Below are 19,685 nucleotides of genomic sequence, written 5' to 3'. Positions count from 1 at the left end.
ACAGTATTGGGAGGCACGATCAAGCCAATCTGAATAAAAGGCATACATTAAACTATAATAACTACAAGACTCATGACACAACATCTTTTGACTGTTTGGCTACTTTTTTTGCCTAATTTGTTGTTTTTTCTCAAACTTCATATTATATATATATATACACACACACACACACACACACATATATATATATATAAAATCAAGCCAAGTAGCGTGCTTTCCAATAGTTATATTTGTTTTGGCTTTGATCTTAAACGGAATAACCCAGCGCTAGCCTCCTGGCATATTAGTATAAAGCTTCTAGTTTTTCTTTAACTGGAGGAAAATGTGTGTTGTGTTGTAAGTGATGATGCACCACACCCCAGCACCTCCCTTTGCAAAATCTGAGATCCAGACACATACTTTTCAAAATCCTAGACGCATGCACGTGTGCATGCGCGCGCGCACATACACACACTTCAGAATCCTAGATACACACACACATACATACTTCAAAATCCTACACACTCACCCATATGACAGAATCCTGGATACACACGCACACATACACACTCACTCACATACTTCAGAATCCTAGATACACACACACGCGTGCACTCACACACGTCAGAATCCTAGATCACACACACAGACACCAGAATCCTACGTCACAAACATGCACGCACTGCAGAATCCTAGATCTCCACACACACGCACAGACTTCAAGATCCTACATACTCACGTCAGAATCCTAGATCCACACGCACACTTCAGTATCCTAGATACACACACGTGCACACACCCCAGAATCCTAGACCCACTCACACACGCACACTTCAGAGTATTAGAGCTACACACACACACACACACACACGCACTCTTAAGTATCCTAGATGCACCCCCCCAGAATCCCAGACCCACGCACGCTTCAGAATATTAGAGCTACACACTCACTCACACACTTCAGTGTCCTCGCTCCACACACGTGCGTGCATCCCAGACCCGCGCGCGCGCACACTTCAGCACAGCGGGTCTGGCCAGGCGCGCACGTGCACGTGCACGGGCACACCCCGCCCCGCCCCCCGCGGCCCGGGCCGGGCAGAGGCGCCCCCGCCCCCCGCCCCGAGGGCGGCTCCACGTGACGCGGCCCGAGGTGACAGCCCCGTCGGGCGGCGCGGGCTCCTTCCCGCCGCTCCGCTCCGCGCCGCGCAGGAGGCAGCAGGCTCCGCGCCGCACCGCGCCGCCGCCCGCATGTCCGAGCCCAGCGCCCCGACGGCCTCGGCGGCCGACAAGGAGCCCCGGCAGCAGGTACCGGCCCGCTCCGCGCGCCCGGGCAGCCCGCGCCCCCGCGCCCCCTCGCCCGCGGGCGGCGTCGCGCCCGCCTCACGCCCGCCGTCCTCTCCCCGCAGGGCCGGCTGCTGTCCGGGCTGCGCTGGAGCCGGCTGGAGGAGCCCCTGGGCTTCATCAAGGTGCTGGAGTGGGTAAGGTTTCCATCTCCTCCAACTTCCAGGCTCTTTCTATTTCGGTGCCCGGGGGTTGGGGGGGCAAGTGACGCTCCTGCAAAGTTATGCCAAGCTGGCCCGAGGGGCGGGGGGGCTGGACGAGCCAGGCATGAGCAGGGAAGGAGCCGAGCACGCCGTGCCCTCCAAGGCAGCCCTTCTATGAGCAAGGAAGCCTGGATTTGCCGGGAGGGGCCGGGGAGCGCTGCTCACATTTCAGGGGGAGGGGGAAAAAAACACCGTGGCTGCAGCGGTTTCACCTTTCCAGAGCTCTGATCCTGCACATACCGGGCCTGGCTTGTCTCGCTCCTCAACTCCCTCCTCTTCAGCCCCCCCCTCCCGCCCCCCGGGGTGGGGGGCGAGGGAATGGGCCCCGTGCTAATGGGGAGCGCAGGGCTCCAGGAGGGAGCGTGTGGGACAGCCAGGCTCGCCTTATTAATGAAGCAGCCTTCAGCTACCGTCTGCTCATTAAATCAAGCCCTAATGTCTTGGGCTTTCTCTGCCACAGTGATTTTCACAGCAACATGTGTTCCACCGGGGAAAGTTATCTCGCGGTTTTAGAGGGGTTGACTCTCTCTCCAGTTTGGGCATCAGACATCGTCGCACTTCTTGCATCCTTAACCAGGAAGAAGTGTTGTCTAGAGCAGGATTCGGAGGACGGGGTCTCCTGGGTTCTGTAGGGACAACCCTCGCGTGACCTTGGGCGAATCACTTCATGTCCTCTGAGCCCCAGTGGAGCCATCTGTAAGGAGAAGATACCGCTCTCAGGCATCTGCATTCATTACCCTTTACCCAGGGGTCTGAGACCCTTGAATGAAGCAGGTTGTGGAAAGGCTTTGGTAACAGTAACAGTGAATTAAAATGTTTGCAAAGAGTGCAGTTGGCAGGGCCCTCGGTCTGGAATAGGAATGATTTGCACTGTCAGATCTGGAGGCACGTCAACACTGCTGTATTTCTTGCATGCCTCCATTTGGTGACCGGACTGTCCCACTTTTGCTTGTGGCATTTGGGGTCTCGCTCCTGATCTGCCGGCCTCTGTGGAAGCCCATGCTAGTATATATTGCACCACGGTTATTCTAATAATAGCACTTATGTAGCAATTTTCATCCATAGATCACTAAGCTCGTTACAGATGAGGTCAGTGTCATTATTGCTGGTTTTCAGATGGGGAAGCTTAGGGACAAAGAGGGGAAGTAACTTACACAAGGTCTACAGCCCCAAATCAAAGCCAGCTCTCTTGATTTGGCCACCCAGAAGATGGAGCCCCAAATGTGTATAGCCCCAGGCCAATACATTCAAATGTTGGTTCTGAGTTTTGAGTAACTGAATACTGGGGAGTCCAAACCCCAACCTGGGACACCAAGGGCTCGGGCACCTGCAGTTCTGGTTGAAGCCAAAGGGAGTTGTGAGTACCCTTGAAAACCCAGGGTGCTTCAAACCAACTACCCCAAACCTGAGACAGGTCTAATTAATATTAATTTCACTTTTGACTTGACTAGTAAGAGGCCAGTTACCCTTAATGAGAGGCCAGTTAGATCCTAAAGGCAGGAGGTTGCAAGTGAGAGAGGAACAGTGGTTCCTGGTTGTGCCCTGTGCGTTCTGCCGTTTAGCCTCCACTCCCTTCCCCTGTGTGACACAGGAGACTCGGCAAGATGGACCTGTGGTTGCACTCAGTAAATGGCAGTTACCTATGTTCATGTACCAACAAATAGCCTAAGTTCTGATGGAAGCCAGTACAAATTGAAGGAGCTCGGTTCAAGGAGCTTGCCGGGTCAGGCCCTCCATTCAAAAGTACCCCAAAGATGCAATACCGCGGGTATTTGAAGGGATGTAATAACTAGGAGCGATTGGCTAATGCTAAACAACAGGAAACTTTAATGCAGAAAATAAATGGTAAGAAAGAGATGCATGAGACTAGCGCACAGTGCCACAAGCAAAGACATGCTTCAGTCATTTAAAACTAGGCTGGACAAAGCAGTAGGGACTATTCAGTGAGGAATAATTCTGCTTTGGTTGGGAAGTGATTGAGATGATGCGGGGTGCGTCTACACAAGACGCTTGCTGCGCATTTGCCTAATAACACTGCGCAGTAGTGTGGTGGTTAAAAACCATGCTTATCGCCTACTGCACAGCATTATTAGGTTAATGGACAGTAAGCGTCGTGAAATAACCATGCGCCAGTCCTGCTGCGCAGTAACTCTAGTTACTATCCATTTAGTTATTACTTCGTTAAACAAGTACTAAACTCAATGCTCAGTAATTAAGGCGTGTTAATGAATATGTAGATGAACCCACAGTGAATCTCCTCTGCCCCAAATGCTATACATTTTCCCCCTGTTGGGTTAATGATTCAGTTATGTTCAAGGGGGAATCAATCTGTTCTAGATGACGTGTGAAATATTCAGTCTGAGGCTCTTTACCCTCCATTTCCGTGCTCTCTTTTCTCTCCCTCAAACACAACATGCGACACACAGAGCTGATGTTTCTTTCTGTTGCTCAGGGAAGCCAGAGTTCAGAGAGCGTGAACTTAACCAGTGCTCAGTTGCTGGATGAGTTACCAGAAAACTATTCAGGAACCACATTCATCTTCACCCTGTGCCAATAGAAGAAAAAGAGAAATTCAACACAGAAAGAAGCACAGGAAATGTCATTTGAGACTTGTAACCATTTCCTGTATGGATGAATTACACACTTATTACAAGAAGGCAAAGAAAACAAGACAGCAGTTTATTGAATGTGTAACTGAAAACTGATTTTGGCCTAGCAGCATCAAGGCCCTCCAGTATTATCAGTACCAGAAAGAAAATCAAACGGTTCTTTAAAGGGATGAAGAACTTTAATGGGGTCGCAGGCTTCCCACCCCTGACACAGATCATCAGGTTGTCAGGCTGTGTTTCACAGTGAGGCACAAAGCAGGAGGACAGCTTGAGGTTCCTGTAAAAACAGAGATATTTTTTTAAAGGGGCTTTTCACTTCTGGCCAAGCCACCTGCCTGCATGCCACTGCATCAGCAGCTCTTGAAACACCAGGCTTCTCTGAGTGGTTTCCAAGCTGCTGATTCAGCTCCTTAGGGGACAGGTGGCCTGACAGCCATGTAAGAAATTGTTCAGAAGCCACCGAAGAGCCTCCTCTGTAACTCCCAGCAATGCTAAGGGGATTGCCTATGCACTGGAGCTGGAGCAAGATCTGTGCCCACATCTAGGTCTTGTGGCACCGTCCAGGTTCCTGCCTGACCTGGGGCCATTCTCCTTCCATGACTGCACACCTACGAGCAAGCGAGAAGCTTCATGGGCTGTCCCCAAGCTGGCCAGCTCACCACGGGAGCCAGTGAGCAAGACGCGAAAGGGAGCCAGTAAGAAAAGCTCTCTGGCATGGCGTCCAGGCAGCCTGCATTGCTGGCATTGCTGGGCAGGGAACAGAAACCCAGCAGGGAGGTGGAACTGGTGAGGGACTGGGCTGTCACTCAGCTCTTCAGACTAGTACAGAGGCTCTCTATATGAGGGACAGCCAGACCTTTTTGGGCCCATTAGGAAGCACTTGGGTTATAGGCTAGAACAAAGCAGCAAACTGCTGGTGGCTTTGTGATCTCAGGTATTATGCTGGGCTGCTGGTGGTGATTTTTGCTTCCCCTTATAGCTCAGAATATTTGCTGGGTTCACGGCTGGGGATGCCATGTGTCGGGGTAAGGCACTGCCCCCTCTCCTTTAGCAGTGGGCCTGTTTTTATCTTCTTCTTAGTCTGTGAAACTGTGATACCTTCCTCCTCCATGTCCCAACCCCTGAAGCTGTTTTCTGCCTGTTTTCTAAGTCAGTGGGGCCAACCTTTTTAGCAGGCATACAGGTTAGCCCCACACCCTCCCCAAATGCCACTCTGATCCCCTTCCCATGCCCGGTCTGCTGCTTTGCTTTCTGCTCCTTGTCCAGTGCTCCTTGCCTGATTTGCTGCCTTGCTTTCTGCTTCCGGCCCAATCTCCCATTGTGCTGCCTGTCCTCGCCCTGATTTGCCACGTGCCACACACAGAGGCTGCCTGTGCCACTGTGGCACCCGTGCTGTGGTTCTTCTAAGCAGCATGTTATGGAGGTAGGAGCAGTGCAAATCAGACTGCAGGTGATGTTTACACCCTTTGCTGGTCTGGCATGTTATGCCCTAGGATGTCTTCCTGTGCTAACCCACTGCTATCCCAGAACCTGGAAGAATCAGTGTTAGCGAGGGGAGTTATGGGAGCCAGCCTGGTGGGATTGTCTTTTCTTTTCCTTCTCGCAGATTCTTGTATGAGAGTGTCATTTATTAGCTGGACTGGAAGCTTGTGAGCTCACACACCTGTGGTCTATTCCCAGCACTGAGAATGATTTCCTGCATGACTCTGTGGTTTGTTTCTATCCTCTGTGAGAATCAGCAGGCCATCCCCTGTGTTACTACAACCTGGGGTAAATCTTATGAAGTCAGAGCGCTATATGTGTATTGTGGAGAGAGGGGCACTTGTATCTTGTAAGAGAGGCCAGGCGATAGGGTGAGATCTCGCCTCTTATTGTCCTACCAGCTGCTGCATACCTGTTCCAGTTTACTTAGTGCAGGTGTTTCTGGTTCCCACCAAAAATGTACAACTGTCGTTTTTAATGCTGAAGTCCAACAAACCTAATTAGGGAGAATGGCTGGCTCAGAGGATTGGTAATGGCACATGGAGCCTTTCACTTCTAGGTTGTCAAATAGTCTTCAAGTCCTTAGGACAGGGACCAATAGTGCGGGTGATGGTTTTCCACTGGAGGATAGTTCATGGTCTCAGTCCAGTTCCCATTGGGCAGGTGTCCATGTCATTATTGGCTTTTACTGGCCTCCTTATTTGATTTAACAGAAAGGACATATATTGAACGGGCTCTGGGGAAAACTAATCTCTCTCCTGGTGGGATGTCTGGCCAGTTATCACACTGCGTGGTATGTGACTCCAGCTCATCTCTTACTTCCTGTTGCTGTTGCGCTCTCGCTTGGGATGAGAGTGTAAGAGTGGCCGTGTGCCGGACACAGGAGAATGCCTCCGTGAAGACCGAGATCATCCCCCAGGAGGCCTGGCCTGGAGAGTTTTCTGTTTCTTCACATGTTGTCTGTGTTGGCCTGTTCTTATTTCTTTTGCTATAAACATTATTGTTCCAAGAAATGGATCTGCTGCTGCTCTGCTGTCTGCTGCCTGGTTTCACCAGCACAGCGGGTGACTGGGGCACCTGACTGGAAGCTACAGAAGCTATCCATTCGCCCCTGTTACCCTGTAACAGGTCCACTGCAGCCCTGTGAGGTCCACATGAACCCAGGATGATTTACCTGTGATCACTCCAGGCTGCACTGTAAGTCTCAGGAGGGGTGGGGGGCCCAGCAGAGCTGTCATCACGGGCCTTTTGCCAGTTTCCTTCTCACCAGCTGGGGTCCCTCTGGCTCCAAAGCATTTTGCTTCTTCTCTTCCAGCTCTTTGCCATATTTGCCTTTGGATCCTGTGGCTCTTTCAGTGGGGAGACGGGGGCTACTGTGAAATGCAATGGCAAAAACCAAGAAATGACTGCCATCTCCGTGCAGTTTGGATATCCCTTCAGGTAAATGGGGATCTCCCTAATGATAGTTCAGCCAAAATAATGATTAACCTTTTCAGACAGGAGGACAAAAAGACTGCGATGAAAACCCAGCGCCAGCCCCTCCCGCCCAAGAGGAGCACTCTCGCAACGCAGACACACTTAACTAGCTCTGAGGGTGCATATCTACCCTGCCTCTTACCCATTCTTTGAACGAGGGATGTTAAACATATAGCCCATGGGCCAAATCCGGCCTGTGGAGGTGGGTCATTCAGCCCATGGCTGTTGTCACTGCAGCTGCTGGAGCCCCTGTGGTGGTGGTATTACTCCCCGCTGCTTTAGTGCATCTCCAAAACCCAGGCAGCTAATGTCCCCTCACCTCCCCACCCCATTTTACCTACCCTTAAAATGGCAATGAGTTTGACACCGCTGCTTTGAAGGGATACATTTTGATACAGGGTATCCTTAACCTGTGGCACTCAGCTACAGGTTACTTCTGGTAGAATGGGACTCTCATGGCAGGTTTTTCTTAAATTATCATGCATCTAAACAGATTGATCTGAGGTTGGGAGTGGAAGAATACTTATTTACCTGTCCCAGTGCCAAACAGCTTCCATTTTGGTTTCTTTCTGCGTTACTAAGTTTTGGAAAATTTTTTGCAATGGGCATGCACAAGCAGCAGGGAGGAAGCAGACTGGTGTAGGTTTTAATTGTCCAAGACTGACTGATATTAGGAAGCTGCCAATGAACCAGTGCAAAGAAAGGGCCTTTGGATATAGCTGAGGTAAGTTGGCCCAGACTGCCTGACCACATGGTATAGAAGCAAAAGTGATTCCCACGTAAGTGTGTAGTTGCAAAGAGAACAAGGCAATTCTAAATGAACATGTTGGCATGACCAAAGAGGAGCAGAGCAACCAAACTTTCTCTTCCTTAGCCAGGCCCTGGGGAGGCAAGACTCTTGCAACCTCTTGAAGCACATGGGTCAGATGCTCAGCTACTGTGAATCAGCACAGCTCTACTGAAGCCAACAGAGTTGCATTGCTTGGCATCAGTGGAGGACCTTTCTCCATGTCTTAGACTAGTTCTGAGCAGGGTTAGGTGGCATGGTGCATAATGTAATGCCAGCTGGAGGTGCCTTGCCTCCTCTAGAGTTACCAGCATTGCTCACACCAGGTGTGGGTGAGCTGGGTTTAGTTATATTTGAAACATTCCCTCGGGGGTAGAAAAGAGAACTTGTCAGGCCAAGTGGTGTCAATAAGGGTGTGATCAAATAGGAAATAAGCTCCCCACCCAACCTCAGGTCTCATTTCACACTGAGGGGGCAGGTCTCTGCTCCCAGAAGGAGCTGAGCTGTGAGCACTTGCTAATTGTATGCAGGGGGGTTATCACATTTTTGTCTCTCTTTTGCATGTAACAAAATTTGTCCAATAACATGGGCACACCTCCGAGATATTGCTTTTCTTAGGAGTACAATATTCTGCTTATGTTCTTCATATCTTTCCTCTGCATTATGATTAGCCGGGCACGCAAATACTTTTAATAAATGCTCTAATAATTCTTGGGCTGCATTGTATCTAAAGGTGTATCTTTTAGAACATCTCTTGGAGACAGAATGCTCAAGGGAGAACCAGGCCATTATGGGAAGAGCTGTTCTGACCCCATTAGTGGTCGGGAAAAGAAGAGCATTTAGACACAGTCCCCAGAGCATAAGAAAAACCCTTATTCATTCCAAAGCAAGCTAGGCAGGCTGTAGCATTGAGGAGGAACCTTTTGGACATCTTCAGGCTGTATTGTGTGGGAGAATGCATGAGCAGGTCTGGTATGAGATTTAGGAGAGAGGCATTTGTGCCAAGATTACCTGAGGTTAATAGCTTAGTGCAGCATCAAAGGAGGATTAGGTATCTGTATAAATGAGAGGAGTGCCTGCAGTTAGCAAAGCTCTGATAGTAACAGCAAAGACTCTGAGTCCTCATCCTTCAGGGCATTTGCTGATCTCCAGCTGGGTCAGGAAGAAATTCTCCTTCCCTGGTACTGTGCTCCAAAATGAGGTGATTTGCTTAAAGCATTTCATATTGGCAACTGTTAAGAGATAGGATACTGGACTAAGTGGACCACTGATCTGTTGCAGTTAGGCAGTTTCTGTGTTCAGGTCTGCTTCTATTCAAGGGTGCAGAGAAACCAGTTAACCATCCAGTTTAACCAGACAAGGTAAATGTGGATGTGTCTACACGAGATGCGAAATGTGCCATAGACTAATTGTATTGCATATTAGTGCATCACAGCAAAAGCCTTGCTGTTTTGCTAGTGTGCACTAGGATTAGTCTACTGCACATTAATGTCACTAAAAAGGCATGCGCTGATGCTGTTGTGCAGTAGTGTTGGATACTGTGCATTCAGTTAGTACCTGTTATTACAGGTATGGCACATACCTCTGGTGCATTAGTGCACCTGTAGAAGTACCTTGTGTGGATTAAGACCAAAATAATCTGGAAAACACTATTTTAACCCTTCATAGCCCCCAGGGGACAATGCCACCTCTGTGAGTTTTGCAGCTTTGTCTATGCTCTGGGACTGTTGCTGCTTTAACTATAATGGCAGTGCTGAGGGAGCCAGGCTCCCTGGTTTGAACATGGCTCTGCTGGTACATTTTTCCTGTCACCAGAGTTACACCCACTCCCCTGAATGACTGAAGCTTTGCTTCCGAGGTTTTGCTGGCATAGCTGCATTAGTATCTTTTCATACCCCTTGCTGATGCAGCTCTTCTGGCAGAAGTCTGTAATGTGGGCAAGAGCTGAGTCCTATGCAGCTGTTGTGGTTTCTGGACTATTTGTACCTCCGAGACCCTCTCTGATCTCTCCGTACAGGCCCAATTGCGTTTTGTACTTCTGCTTGCCTGGGGAGGAATCAGATGACTCTCTGGGTCTAAGACTGGTTCTACAGCACCCTGTATATCGAACATGTCCCCCCCGCATCAGACCTGACTTGGCTCATAACCAGAAGTTAATAAAAGTGACCAGAGAGGTTCCTCAGAGCAAAAGATTGTTTCATTTTAGCAACTGGAACAAAGTTTAGTGTGTAAGAACAAGGATGTGAAAACAAGAAGTAACCTCCTCACACATCTGCCTTACCTAAGAGTTACCTCTTTCTCTGGAGCCAGATCTCTTCAGACCCCCCCAGTGGGATCTGTATCCCTGCCTGTCTGCTCTCCACAAATGCCTCCCTGACAACTGCCTCATAGCTGGACAGAAAGAGACTTTTTAACTGTTTACAGTCTTTTTGATCTTTGCCTCAGTCTGCAGCCTGGAGATAGCATCTTCACAGCTAATAGCTCAGGTATTGTCTCTTAATGACCCCTGAGAGGTTGCTTATCTGGAGCCACTGTGCTCCCCTCCTGCTTGCTTCCCAGTAACCCTGCTATTAAACTAAACCGGCATATGCACTTAGTAAATGATAACCCAATATAAGCATACAGTAATGCTGCCCAGGAACAGGTCAAACACAGCAGTCATAAATAATTGGAGATCAGTCCTCTGTCTTTTACAGCAACATTTGCCATTTTTCCTTGGACGCAAACTTTCAAAACAAGTAGTTCACTTGAGAAAGTATCCCTCCATCACCTGCCCAGAAAGAGATCTAACAGTGTTTCAGACATATCCCATTGCTGGAAGTAGGTTACTGGAGCTGATGGGCCAGTGATCTGTTCCATTGTGCCCGGCCTTCATTAGTGTTTCTGCCAGTCCAAAGCAAGAGAGGTTTGCCAAGGAACAAGGAAGTCAGAGCAATAATAGAAATAACTGCTTCATTTGTTGGGGCTCAGCAAAAAAAAGCATCTTGAGTGAGTAGAAAAGGGGCCAGAATTAGATTGAAATCCATCCTGTGAAGCTAAACATATGAAAAGTGTGAACATGGCTATATCTATCCACACATCTTGGCCTGCCTGCCAACATTTGGTAGCTATAAATAGAGATACAACTTTGAACTCCATTGAAATGCATTTGACTAGGAGAAATGTTAGCAGGGGGAGAAATGGGGAAGTGTGCAGCTAAAACAATGGTCATTGTCCCATCTTGGCAGGGACAGCTGTTTGCAGGGTCTGGGATATATGGGTATAAGTCAGTCCTCCTTAATGAGTGTTCTTGCCATCAAATTTCTTTTAATTATCTGGCCTCTAACATATGCAGGCTCCAGCCTGGTTCAGAACACACGATGGAAGAGAAGAGCTCTCTTCCCTTCTTCTAAGGGCTGCAGTCAACTCACTCCTAACTGCAGTGATTAGGATTTTAAGCACCTGTTTAACGTGTTTTCCATTTATTGTCTCTGTTTTGTACCTTTTGCTAAATGGAAGCAAGGACATTCTGTGTCACTGCCCAGGTCAAGTCCTTATCTCCGATCCTGGTGCAAGTGGGCACAGGTCTGTTGAGAGCAGAAGAAATGATGATTTTTATATCCATTCAGGATCTGGTCCTGTATTTCTAAACAGCTGGGTATTAGCTCAGTACTGTTATGTTCAGTTTTCTGACAGTGCACGTAAAGGGTCAGAGTGTAAAGAACCTCCTTTTCATTTAGGGTGAAACAAAAATGTCCTAGGATTGGGAGTGGGATACCAGGCTGGAGAATTTTTCATAATCAACCTAGGAAGGTGGTGACAGAGAGTAGCCTTTTACTTATTTACATAATCTGTAGGGTGCTTTCTAGCTTTGGACAAAGGTAAGGTCATGGCCCTGGAGAACCCGCAGTCTAAATCAGACCATATTGAATCAGAACACTAATACCAGCTGGTGCCTTTTTGGCAGCCTCTGTGAGCAATGTCTGTGCATATCATTCCCATTAGGAGAGATGAAGTGTCACTTAAACTCCTACCCTCACTGCCACGAGTAGGTCCTCTTTGCTGGCAAGCTCAGCTGAGATGCAGTCAGATGCTGAAGCAGTGGGCACACCTAATAAAACCTAAGCAGGCAGAGAAGCAGAGGACCAACCACTACGCTATCTGAATGCTTCTAGACCATGACTACACTAGCAGGGCATCGATGGGGAGCACCCCTCTGGTGTAAGAGCTACTGTAGGCCAGGCACTGGGGTTATGCCACCATGGGCAGTGGCTACTGATCCTAGAATAGACAAGCCATGTTGGCAAGGCAGCATGAAGGAGCATGCCCTGCCACTGGCCTGCAGGCCCTATCAGGGGAGAGGTCCTTTAGGTGCCAGTGGGAGCTGAACAGTGGTGTTGTTCCAGGTTCTCTGCTTGGCATCCCCTGCGAGCCCCTCATTTTGAAGCCTGCACTTCTCAACCCTGTTCATTCATGGTTTGGCCCCTGAACTCAGTTGATATATGGGTTTCTATGGTCCCACCTTCATCTGAGGGAGCAAGCCTTATATTACTCTGCCCACCAATCCCAGCCATCAAATAGGCCAGCTGCTTTCACTGGGGGAGTTGGGAGGGGGTGACAGCTATTCTTTCCCCTGCTCTCTGCACTTGCTGAATGAAACGCATCTCCTCTCTCCACCCCTCTCTCTGGAGCAGGTTATACCAGATTCCATTTGAAATGCCTGTCTGCGAGGAAGACGCTGAGAAAAGGACACTACATCTCATGGGGGACTTCTCAGCTCCAGCCGAGTTCTTTGTGACTCTGGGGGTCTTCTCCTTCCTCTACAGCATGGCAGCCCTGGTGGTCTATCTGCGATTTCATTCTCTCTACATCGAGAATAAGAGGCTTCCCTTTGCAGTAAGATCTGAGTCTCCCAGGGCACAACCTTGGTTTAGCATTTCTTTATGCTTGAGGCTTAATCCAAAGGAGTATGGGGTTTAATCTGTTTACGCAGCAGGAGAGACTGGTCTAATGACTGGAGCACAAGGCTGAAAGCCAGGACTCCTGGCTTTGACAATGACTCACTGTGAGACCCTGGGTAAATCACTTCCTATTTCTCTCGAGTAGAGGGAGGGAGCTAGTCCTGTTAGTCTCTTGATAGGAAACAGGAGAGGGAGATAAGCATCTGTGTATTGTCTTAATCATTGAACGCACTTTTTTCTCCCTCAACCAATGTTCCAATCTTGCAGCCCACTCCGGGCACTGAGATCTCTTTCCCTGTGGCACCATCACATCTGTAGTAATAGGGAAGAGGGATATGGCCAATGAGGTAGTCTCTTCCCTATCTTCATGCATCCCCTAATTATGGCTGAAGTCAGCAGACCAGTCACTATAGCCTGCAGCTCAGTATCTTAGGAGCAAAGACTGAAGGTAGGTTCAGAGCCAGCACTTGCAGACAAAGGCAGCAGACCCTGCAAGGTCTGTTGGTACCTGGGGCTTCAGGACAGAATCCAGAGGCACTGGATACAAGCATCAAGAGCAGAACTAAGCCATATAACTGAAGTTATGCAGCCCTAAACACTTTGGCTTTTTAGTGAAGTGTGGAGTTGTATCATCTGGGAGGAAGAAGCCTTATGGGACCCTCCCAACAAATGCCCTGGGCTGCTTTAACCAAGTACTTTGGAGGGCTTTGGAATGGAGCTAGAGGGTCCTTCCTTGCAGCATCTGGGTTGGGGGGAAGAAATCAGGATCCTGGAGACAGATCATAGTGCCCATGTTTGGTGAGAATGAGAGGGACCCTTGTGTGCAGAGCTGGGAGCAGCATGACACTTCTTATTTGTCCCGTCCCCTCCAGGATTTCTGTGTCACTGTCTCATTTACCTTCTTCTGGCTGGTGGCAGCTGCAGCCTGGGGCAAAGGCCTATCGGATGTGAAGGGAGCCACGCGGCCCTCTAGCCTCATCGCTGCCATGACGGTGTGTCATATCCAGGAGAGTGTCTGTAATGCTGGGGCCACTCCCTCCATGGGGCTGGCCAACATCTCTGTGGTAAGAACTGGCAGAACAGCAAGCCAGGGGGTGGGAGGGGACCTGGGTGACGTGGTGACATGGAAGGCAGTGGGCTGCATGTTCAGCAGGTGCAAATTGGAGTAATTCCACTGAAATTAATAGCCCATTTTTACCAGCTGGGGGTCTGGCCCATGAGGTGCAAAATCTGCAGTGTTAGGTCTCATGCAAAACGTTAGTGGAGACTCCCATAAGTATCTCAGTAATATCAACTTGTGTCAAGCCACCACCCTAGGAGGGATATCAGAGCATGGAGATGATGCAGGACCTCTGGATCTTAAAGCAGGAGCCTTTTCCTACCTGAGTGGAAAGATCCTGGCTTAGAAGACCTAAACAAAGCTACATCAGGCATCTCAAATTCTCTAGGTGCACTGCCAGTAGAGGGTGACAGAGCCGTATAGGGTGGGTTACATTTGTGTTACATTTGTGCATCTGATGCTAAATGGACCAGGGCAGATGAGGCACCAGGAGCTGGTGGGACACCTTGCTGAGATGGCATATGGAGTGCCGTTCCTGGTCCCAAGTGCATTGCTAGGAGATGCAGTCACAGCAGCTGGAAGTCGGTGTGCCTTAGTGATGCTACTTCTGCAGCACAGGGACTGAAGGAAACTTAGGTGGAGACTTTCAAATCTGTAAGGCCTCCAGCTTGGCTAAGCTAAGGGAAGTTCTCAGCTGGCTGTAATTGTCCCTGACCTTATTCTTTCAGTGACTGGCACCAGAGGACAACATACCTGCAGTTTTGAACACTTCTAAATCTACCCACTGAGCACACACAGGCATGTGGATGTGTGTGTTTCCTGCCCATGCTTCTTACCCTCTCTCTCTTTCTCTCTCTCTTCCAGCTCTTTGGCTTCATCAACTTTATCCTGTGGGCTGGAAATTGCTGGTTTGTGTTTAAAGAGACCACATGGCATGCGCAAGCCACCAGCAAGGAGAGCTCTGCAGAACAAGGAGCCATCGACAAGCAATAAAGTACCTCCTCTCCCACCCACCCTGGTCCCAAGGCGTCCCCACCCCGAATGGACAGCACCTTGTCTCACACACACAAACACATGCCCATCCCACTGCTGAGCCTCAACGGGAGTCGCATCCTCTGCGATCCTTGTTGAGGCCCATGGTCATGCCAGCATCCTTCTTGGGCATTATGAGATGCCTGCCTTTAAGTGGCTGGCAGGCAGAAGCCCTGTCATAGTCCCAGGTATACTTAACTTGTAGCAGACTCCTAGTGGCTACCACAAAACTTGTGTTTTCTTTAGCAGGGTTTTTCTTTCTTGCTCTATAAACATCATTTCCTTTTTCCTGTGTTCCTGGCTTCCCTCCCCAGAGCATGAGGTCATGTGGAATTTCTGCCCGCAGCTGGTATGACAAGCCAATTCAGCTTTTAGAAGCCGTGGCAGGTCACTTGCTAGTGAAAGCAAAGGGGCTGAAGAGACCTAAGTCAGGGAGACTGCAGGAGCCCAGTCATCTTGGCACCTCCTTGTGCAAAAGCACCCCCGGTGCAGAGGCAGTCTTGTCTCTGCCTCCCTGCTCCCCTAGGAACAAGGCAGAGGGAGTAAAGGTGCAGGTGGGGAAGGGGGAGAATATGCTGTTAAGGAGGGGCGGGTATGTATCTCTTCCTCCCTTTTGCCTGAAGCCTTCTTATCTCCTCAGGGAAGCTGATGGAGGGTTTTCAGCTGCTTTTTGCTCCTGTGTGGCTCAGAGGCAGCTCATTATTTAGGCCAGTTAAATCAGTGTGCCAGCAGCTTAATGCCTGTGACATCCTTTGCCAGTGGGACATCATCTTGCCTATGCAGGGCAGGGACCTACATAGTATTTTCCATTCTCAAGCACGGGGGAGTCTTTTTCTTAGACAGGTGCCCAGCTCGTTCCTCTTCCAAAGTGGCCTCTGCAGAAGGAACTGATATTGCTTCCCACCTGGAGCCACATGTCCATTAAAGGCTGCCTCTTCCCCATGTCTGAGGAATAGCCCTGGGCCTCCTACCCCTCTTTATCAGCCTTCCAAGGAGTTGGAAATTTCAGATCCCAGTGGGGCTTGCAGCAGGACATGGACACTCTCTGATGCCCTAGGCCACAGAGCCTTGCATGACTTCTGGGATACATTTCTGTAGTTTGTTGATCTAAACTGATGACACTTTGCTCCAAGGAGAAAAAATCTTGGCAAGGCAGTAACAGTCTCTTTAGGTTTCACATGGGCACCAGCAAGATGGGAGTGTGTTCGAGGAGAAAGTTTAGAGCCCTGGACAGATGTAACATTTCCACAGAGGTCACTGACATGACACTTGTGTGAAAAAGTTGTGGATGAATGATGCCTAGGCTGGGGTAACTGTCTGATCTGCTGCAGAATTAGCCCTGAAAGAGTCAGGGGTAAAACTTCACCCATGTAAGTTACACCAGTTTAGGTGTCCTTTAGCCATGTCCATCCTGGGGTAGTCAATCATTTCCTGAAGGCAAATAGGCTGTTATTGCTAATTTGGCACCTAGTGTGATGGTGCCAGAATAGCTTCCTACTATGTGAGCTACCCCAGGATAGCTCCACATCTGTCCATTCCAGGGCCTGGTGTAGTTTACATCAATATATAAAATCAATGTGAATTACACTGGAGTATTCATCTGCCCACGCCCAAGGCCATTAGCATTTTCCTTGTCTAGCTGCATGATGACAGACTGCTTAAATCAGTGGCATTTTCCCACCTGCATCCTGTGATCTGGAGCTCTGTGGCAGCTTGATGGGTCACCAAACCCAGGAACAAGACTATCACTAGCCTTTTCAGCCACTGCAGCATAGGCAGCTGGCGCTGGAGCCCATTGGCATTGTGAGGCCTGATCTCTTCTGACAGGGCTCTGCCCAGAGCTTTTGGGCAGAAGGGAAGGTAGGCACTGGCAGCACAGATCCCAAAGACAAGGCATATTTAGCACTACATTAATCTTTCTTTTCTGTTGTGCTGTTTCCTTAACAACTGCTGTAGTCTTCATTGGCTTGTACGCCTCTTCCACGGGTGGGAATAGGATGGGGTAGAGGAGGATGGGACTAACAACAGGGCTCCTCGGGCTTATGTTTCTTCCTTACATGTCCATACTCCTTACCCAATCTTCCCAAACAAAGCAGCCCTCTGCTGGACATCCGATCAGGGGTTCTGATGGCTTTTCTTCCTGCCTCTTGTTCATTGTCCTAGACTGTCTGAAATCCATGTAAAGCAGCTTTTTTAGTGCCTTAAAACCTTTACTCCTTGAGAACCTTGAGGCACTGCTGTGTGTAGTGGGAGCTGTATACCTCCCCTTCAGGGCACTGCAATGCATGATGAGGGGTATATACTTTCCCTTCAGGCAGGGGCCCAGTAATTCAGATCCCACTCCAAATCTTCTGCCTTAGGTCTTTTTAGTCTTACTCCCTTTTCTTCCCCTCCCGACATGCTGGGGAGGGGGCTCCCCTTTGCTGAAGGAGACACTGATGTTAATGGTGCTTTGTTAGCTGTGGGACCTTCTGTTCAGCAAAGACCCCATTTCTACATATTTTGTAAGTTCCCCTTCCTCTTCCTCCCGGAATGATTTCCAGGGGCCCCCACCCTCCCTCCACTGCAGGATGGCAACTGTCTTACAGAGTCATCTGGCGGCAACAGAGCTGCAGAGGATCGGATACCACTGTTTAACAGGAGCCCCTTCTCTGCAGCACAGTGCAGTGACCCTGTTGTGTGCTTCTCAGCCTGTTGCCTTGAAAAGCCCCAGGAAACAAGGGAACCCAATGGTCTACGGTCCGTGGTGTTTCTCCAGCCCAACGGCTAGGTGGGAAACCTCTTAGTTCTTCATGGTGTTTGCAGTTTCTGGGCATAAGTCAGATGTTAGCTGCCAGGAGGCAGGAAGACACTGCCACTCTGGTCAAGCTGTCCCATAATTGTCCCGTGTAGGGTTCCTTGTATCTTCCTTTGAAACAGCTGATACTGGAGACAAGGGTCCAGACCAGACAGACCATCAGTCTAATCTGGAAGGGCAGTTGCTAGCTGCTGTAGTTGAAACCCTCCAGGCTTCCATACCACAACAAATGAACAACCGAAGCTCCACCAACACAAATGATTCCTGCTTTGCCTTTGTCCCTTTTTGCTAATTTTGGATGATAGCTGAGGGCAGTCCTCAGCTGGTATAAGTCACCGTGGCTGCATGGAGGTCAGCAAGTAATGGTGACTGACACCAGCTGAAGAGCTGGCCTCTTTGAGCATGAGTCACAGCAGGGAACTATGCTGCTCTGTATCTTGCAGGAGCCCAGGGTTTGTGTGAGCTGGCTCCTGTCCATGCCGAGGAGGGAGGGATGGATCTCTGTGTCTTTATTTTTCTTATCACTGATTAGTAATAACGGCTCCAGGTACAGGAGAAAAAGAAAAAGTATTTCTCTGTATTTTTAACCCCGGCCCTCATGCAGAAGCAGGGTCTGTGAATGACGCATACTGTGAGTTTTGTTTTGTTCCGTGTCTGTATTTATTTATTTGAAATGGGAAATATAAAGTATTATATATTTTTCTGCTTAGTGGCGCTAAGATTGGCACCGCCCTCTCTGCCCAGTGCTGGATGCGGGGATTGGAACTGTTGAGTAGTATTTGTTTTACCCTCTGAAAATTAATGGAGCCCGTAGGCAGCCGTAGCATTAGGGGTGCCAGACTCAACCCAGCCCACAGTCCTGCATTAATGATTCCCACTGAGCTTGCCTTGCAGAATCTGGGCCTGCTGTTCAATGCTGCTCATGATACAGCCCTGTCCTGGGACAGAGATCTGTGTCAGGCTAACCTCCAGCAGATGTGGGGACCACTGGGACAGGTCACTTGGAAGAGGGGGAAGAACCAACCTTAGCTAGGGCCGGCTTTGCGTTCTCCAGGGGTGTCAAACCTGACCAGCCCCATGGGCTGGACCTGGACCCCGGGGCTCCTCATGGGCTGGATCTGGGCCTGGTAGTAGGGTGAGTGGTGGGGGCACAGGGGTTGTTAACATAGCCATTATTCTTCTCCCTCTTGTAACTTCTGTCACTGACACATGTCACCAACAGGACTAGGTACACACAAATTCAGCAATGGCCTAAGGTGGGAGGACCAGGTTATAAACCCTGGGCACCAAGTTGTGGGGAGGGCACAAAAACAGCAGCCACTGATACTTCCCCATGTACCCCCACCACACAGAGTATGGAGGTGCCCAGGTGTGTCGGTGGCAGTGGACCCTGGCCCAAATTTCCAGCCTTAGGAGCCCCGCAGGCCGGGTCAGATGCAGCCATATTTTTGACACCCCTGCTGTAGACTGTTAAAAGCCTCTGCTGAATTTCTTCTTTGGGGATAGTGAGGGTGTCAGGCTTGGCAGGAGTGAGTAGCCTTGAATGTGTGTGAATCTGGGGAAGGGGGTGGAACATGTTCACCAAAGGAATCACTCTTTAACCCTCTTGGCTACTGCTAAAGCCAGCAATTGCACTAGGAGTGGCTAGGGGGGGCAGCACCTCAGGAATTAGCTCTCCTCCGGGGAGTGAATGCTCCGGGCCCTTGCACTGACTATCTTCGCTGGCAAGCCCCACCTCCCTCCCAGGCCTGGCCCCTCTATGCGAGATTATGTTGCATGTTTTTCTGGTGCTTGTTATTATGGCTTCAAATAAAAAAAGGCATCATGAGGGTTTGCTATGAAGGAACACTGGCTCTGGTTTCTTTACACTTCTCACTCATTTCCAGCACAGCCTCTCTCACTTTGCTGTAATAAAAAGTCCACTTCTCAGGGTCTTATATGAGTTGAGCACATTTGCAAAGAAAGGATCACATCCCTAC

At 49.5% G+C, this 19,685-nt stretch overlaps 1 protein-coding gene across 1 annotated transcript; it reads left to right on the top strand.

The window, feature by feature from the left end:
- Positions 1–1,109: 1,109 nt before the first annotated feature.
- On the top strand, positions 1,110–19,552 carry SYPL2 (synaptophysin like 2). The gene is made up of 6 exons (XM_090025334.1): positions 1,110–1,284; positions 1,386–1,457; positions 6,930–7,054; positions 12,551–12,752; positions 13,690–13,881; positions 14,742–19,552. The coding sequence occupies exons 1-6, from the start codon at positions 1,228–1,230 to the stop codon at positions 14,868–14,870; spliced, it is 777 nt and encodes a 258-aa protein (XP_089881460.1). The 5' UTR covers positions 1,110–1,227; the 3' UTR covers positions 14,871–19,552.
- The last annotated feature ends 133 nt before the right edge of the window (positions 19,553–19,685 follow it).

This window comes from Crocodylus siamensis, chromosome 13 (genome assembly GCF_052110815.1).
Source record: "Crocodylus siamensis isolate JL-2025a chromosome 13, ASM5211081v1, whole genome shotgun sequence".
Lineage (NCBI taxonomy): Eukaryota > Metazoa > Chordata > Crocodylia > Crocodylidae > Crocodylus > Crocodylus siamensis.
Note: the sequence above shows the minus strand (reverse complement) of the source record. Positions and strands in the feature narration are given on the sequence as shown.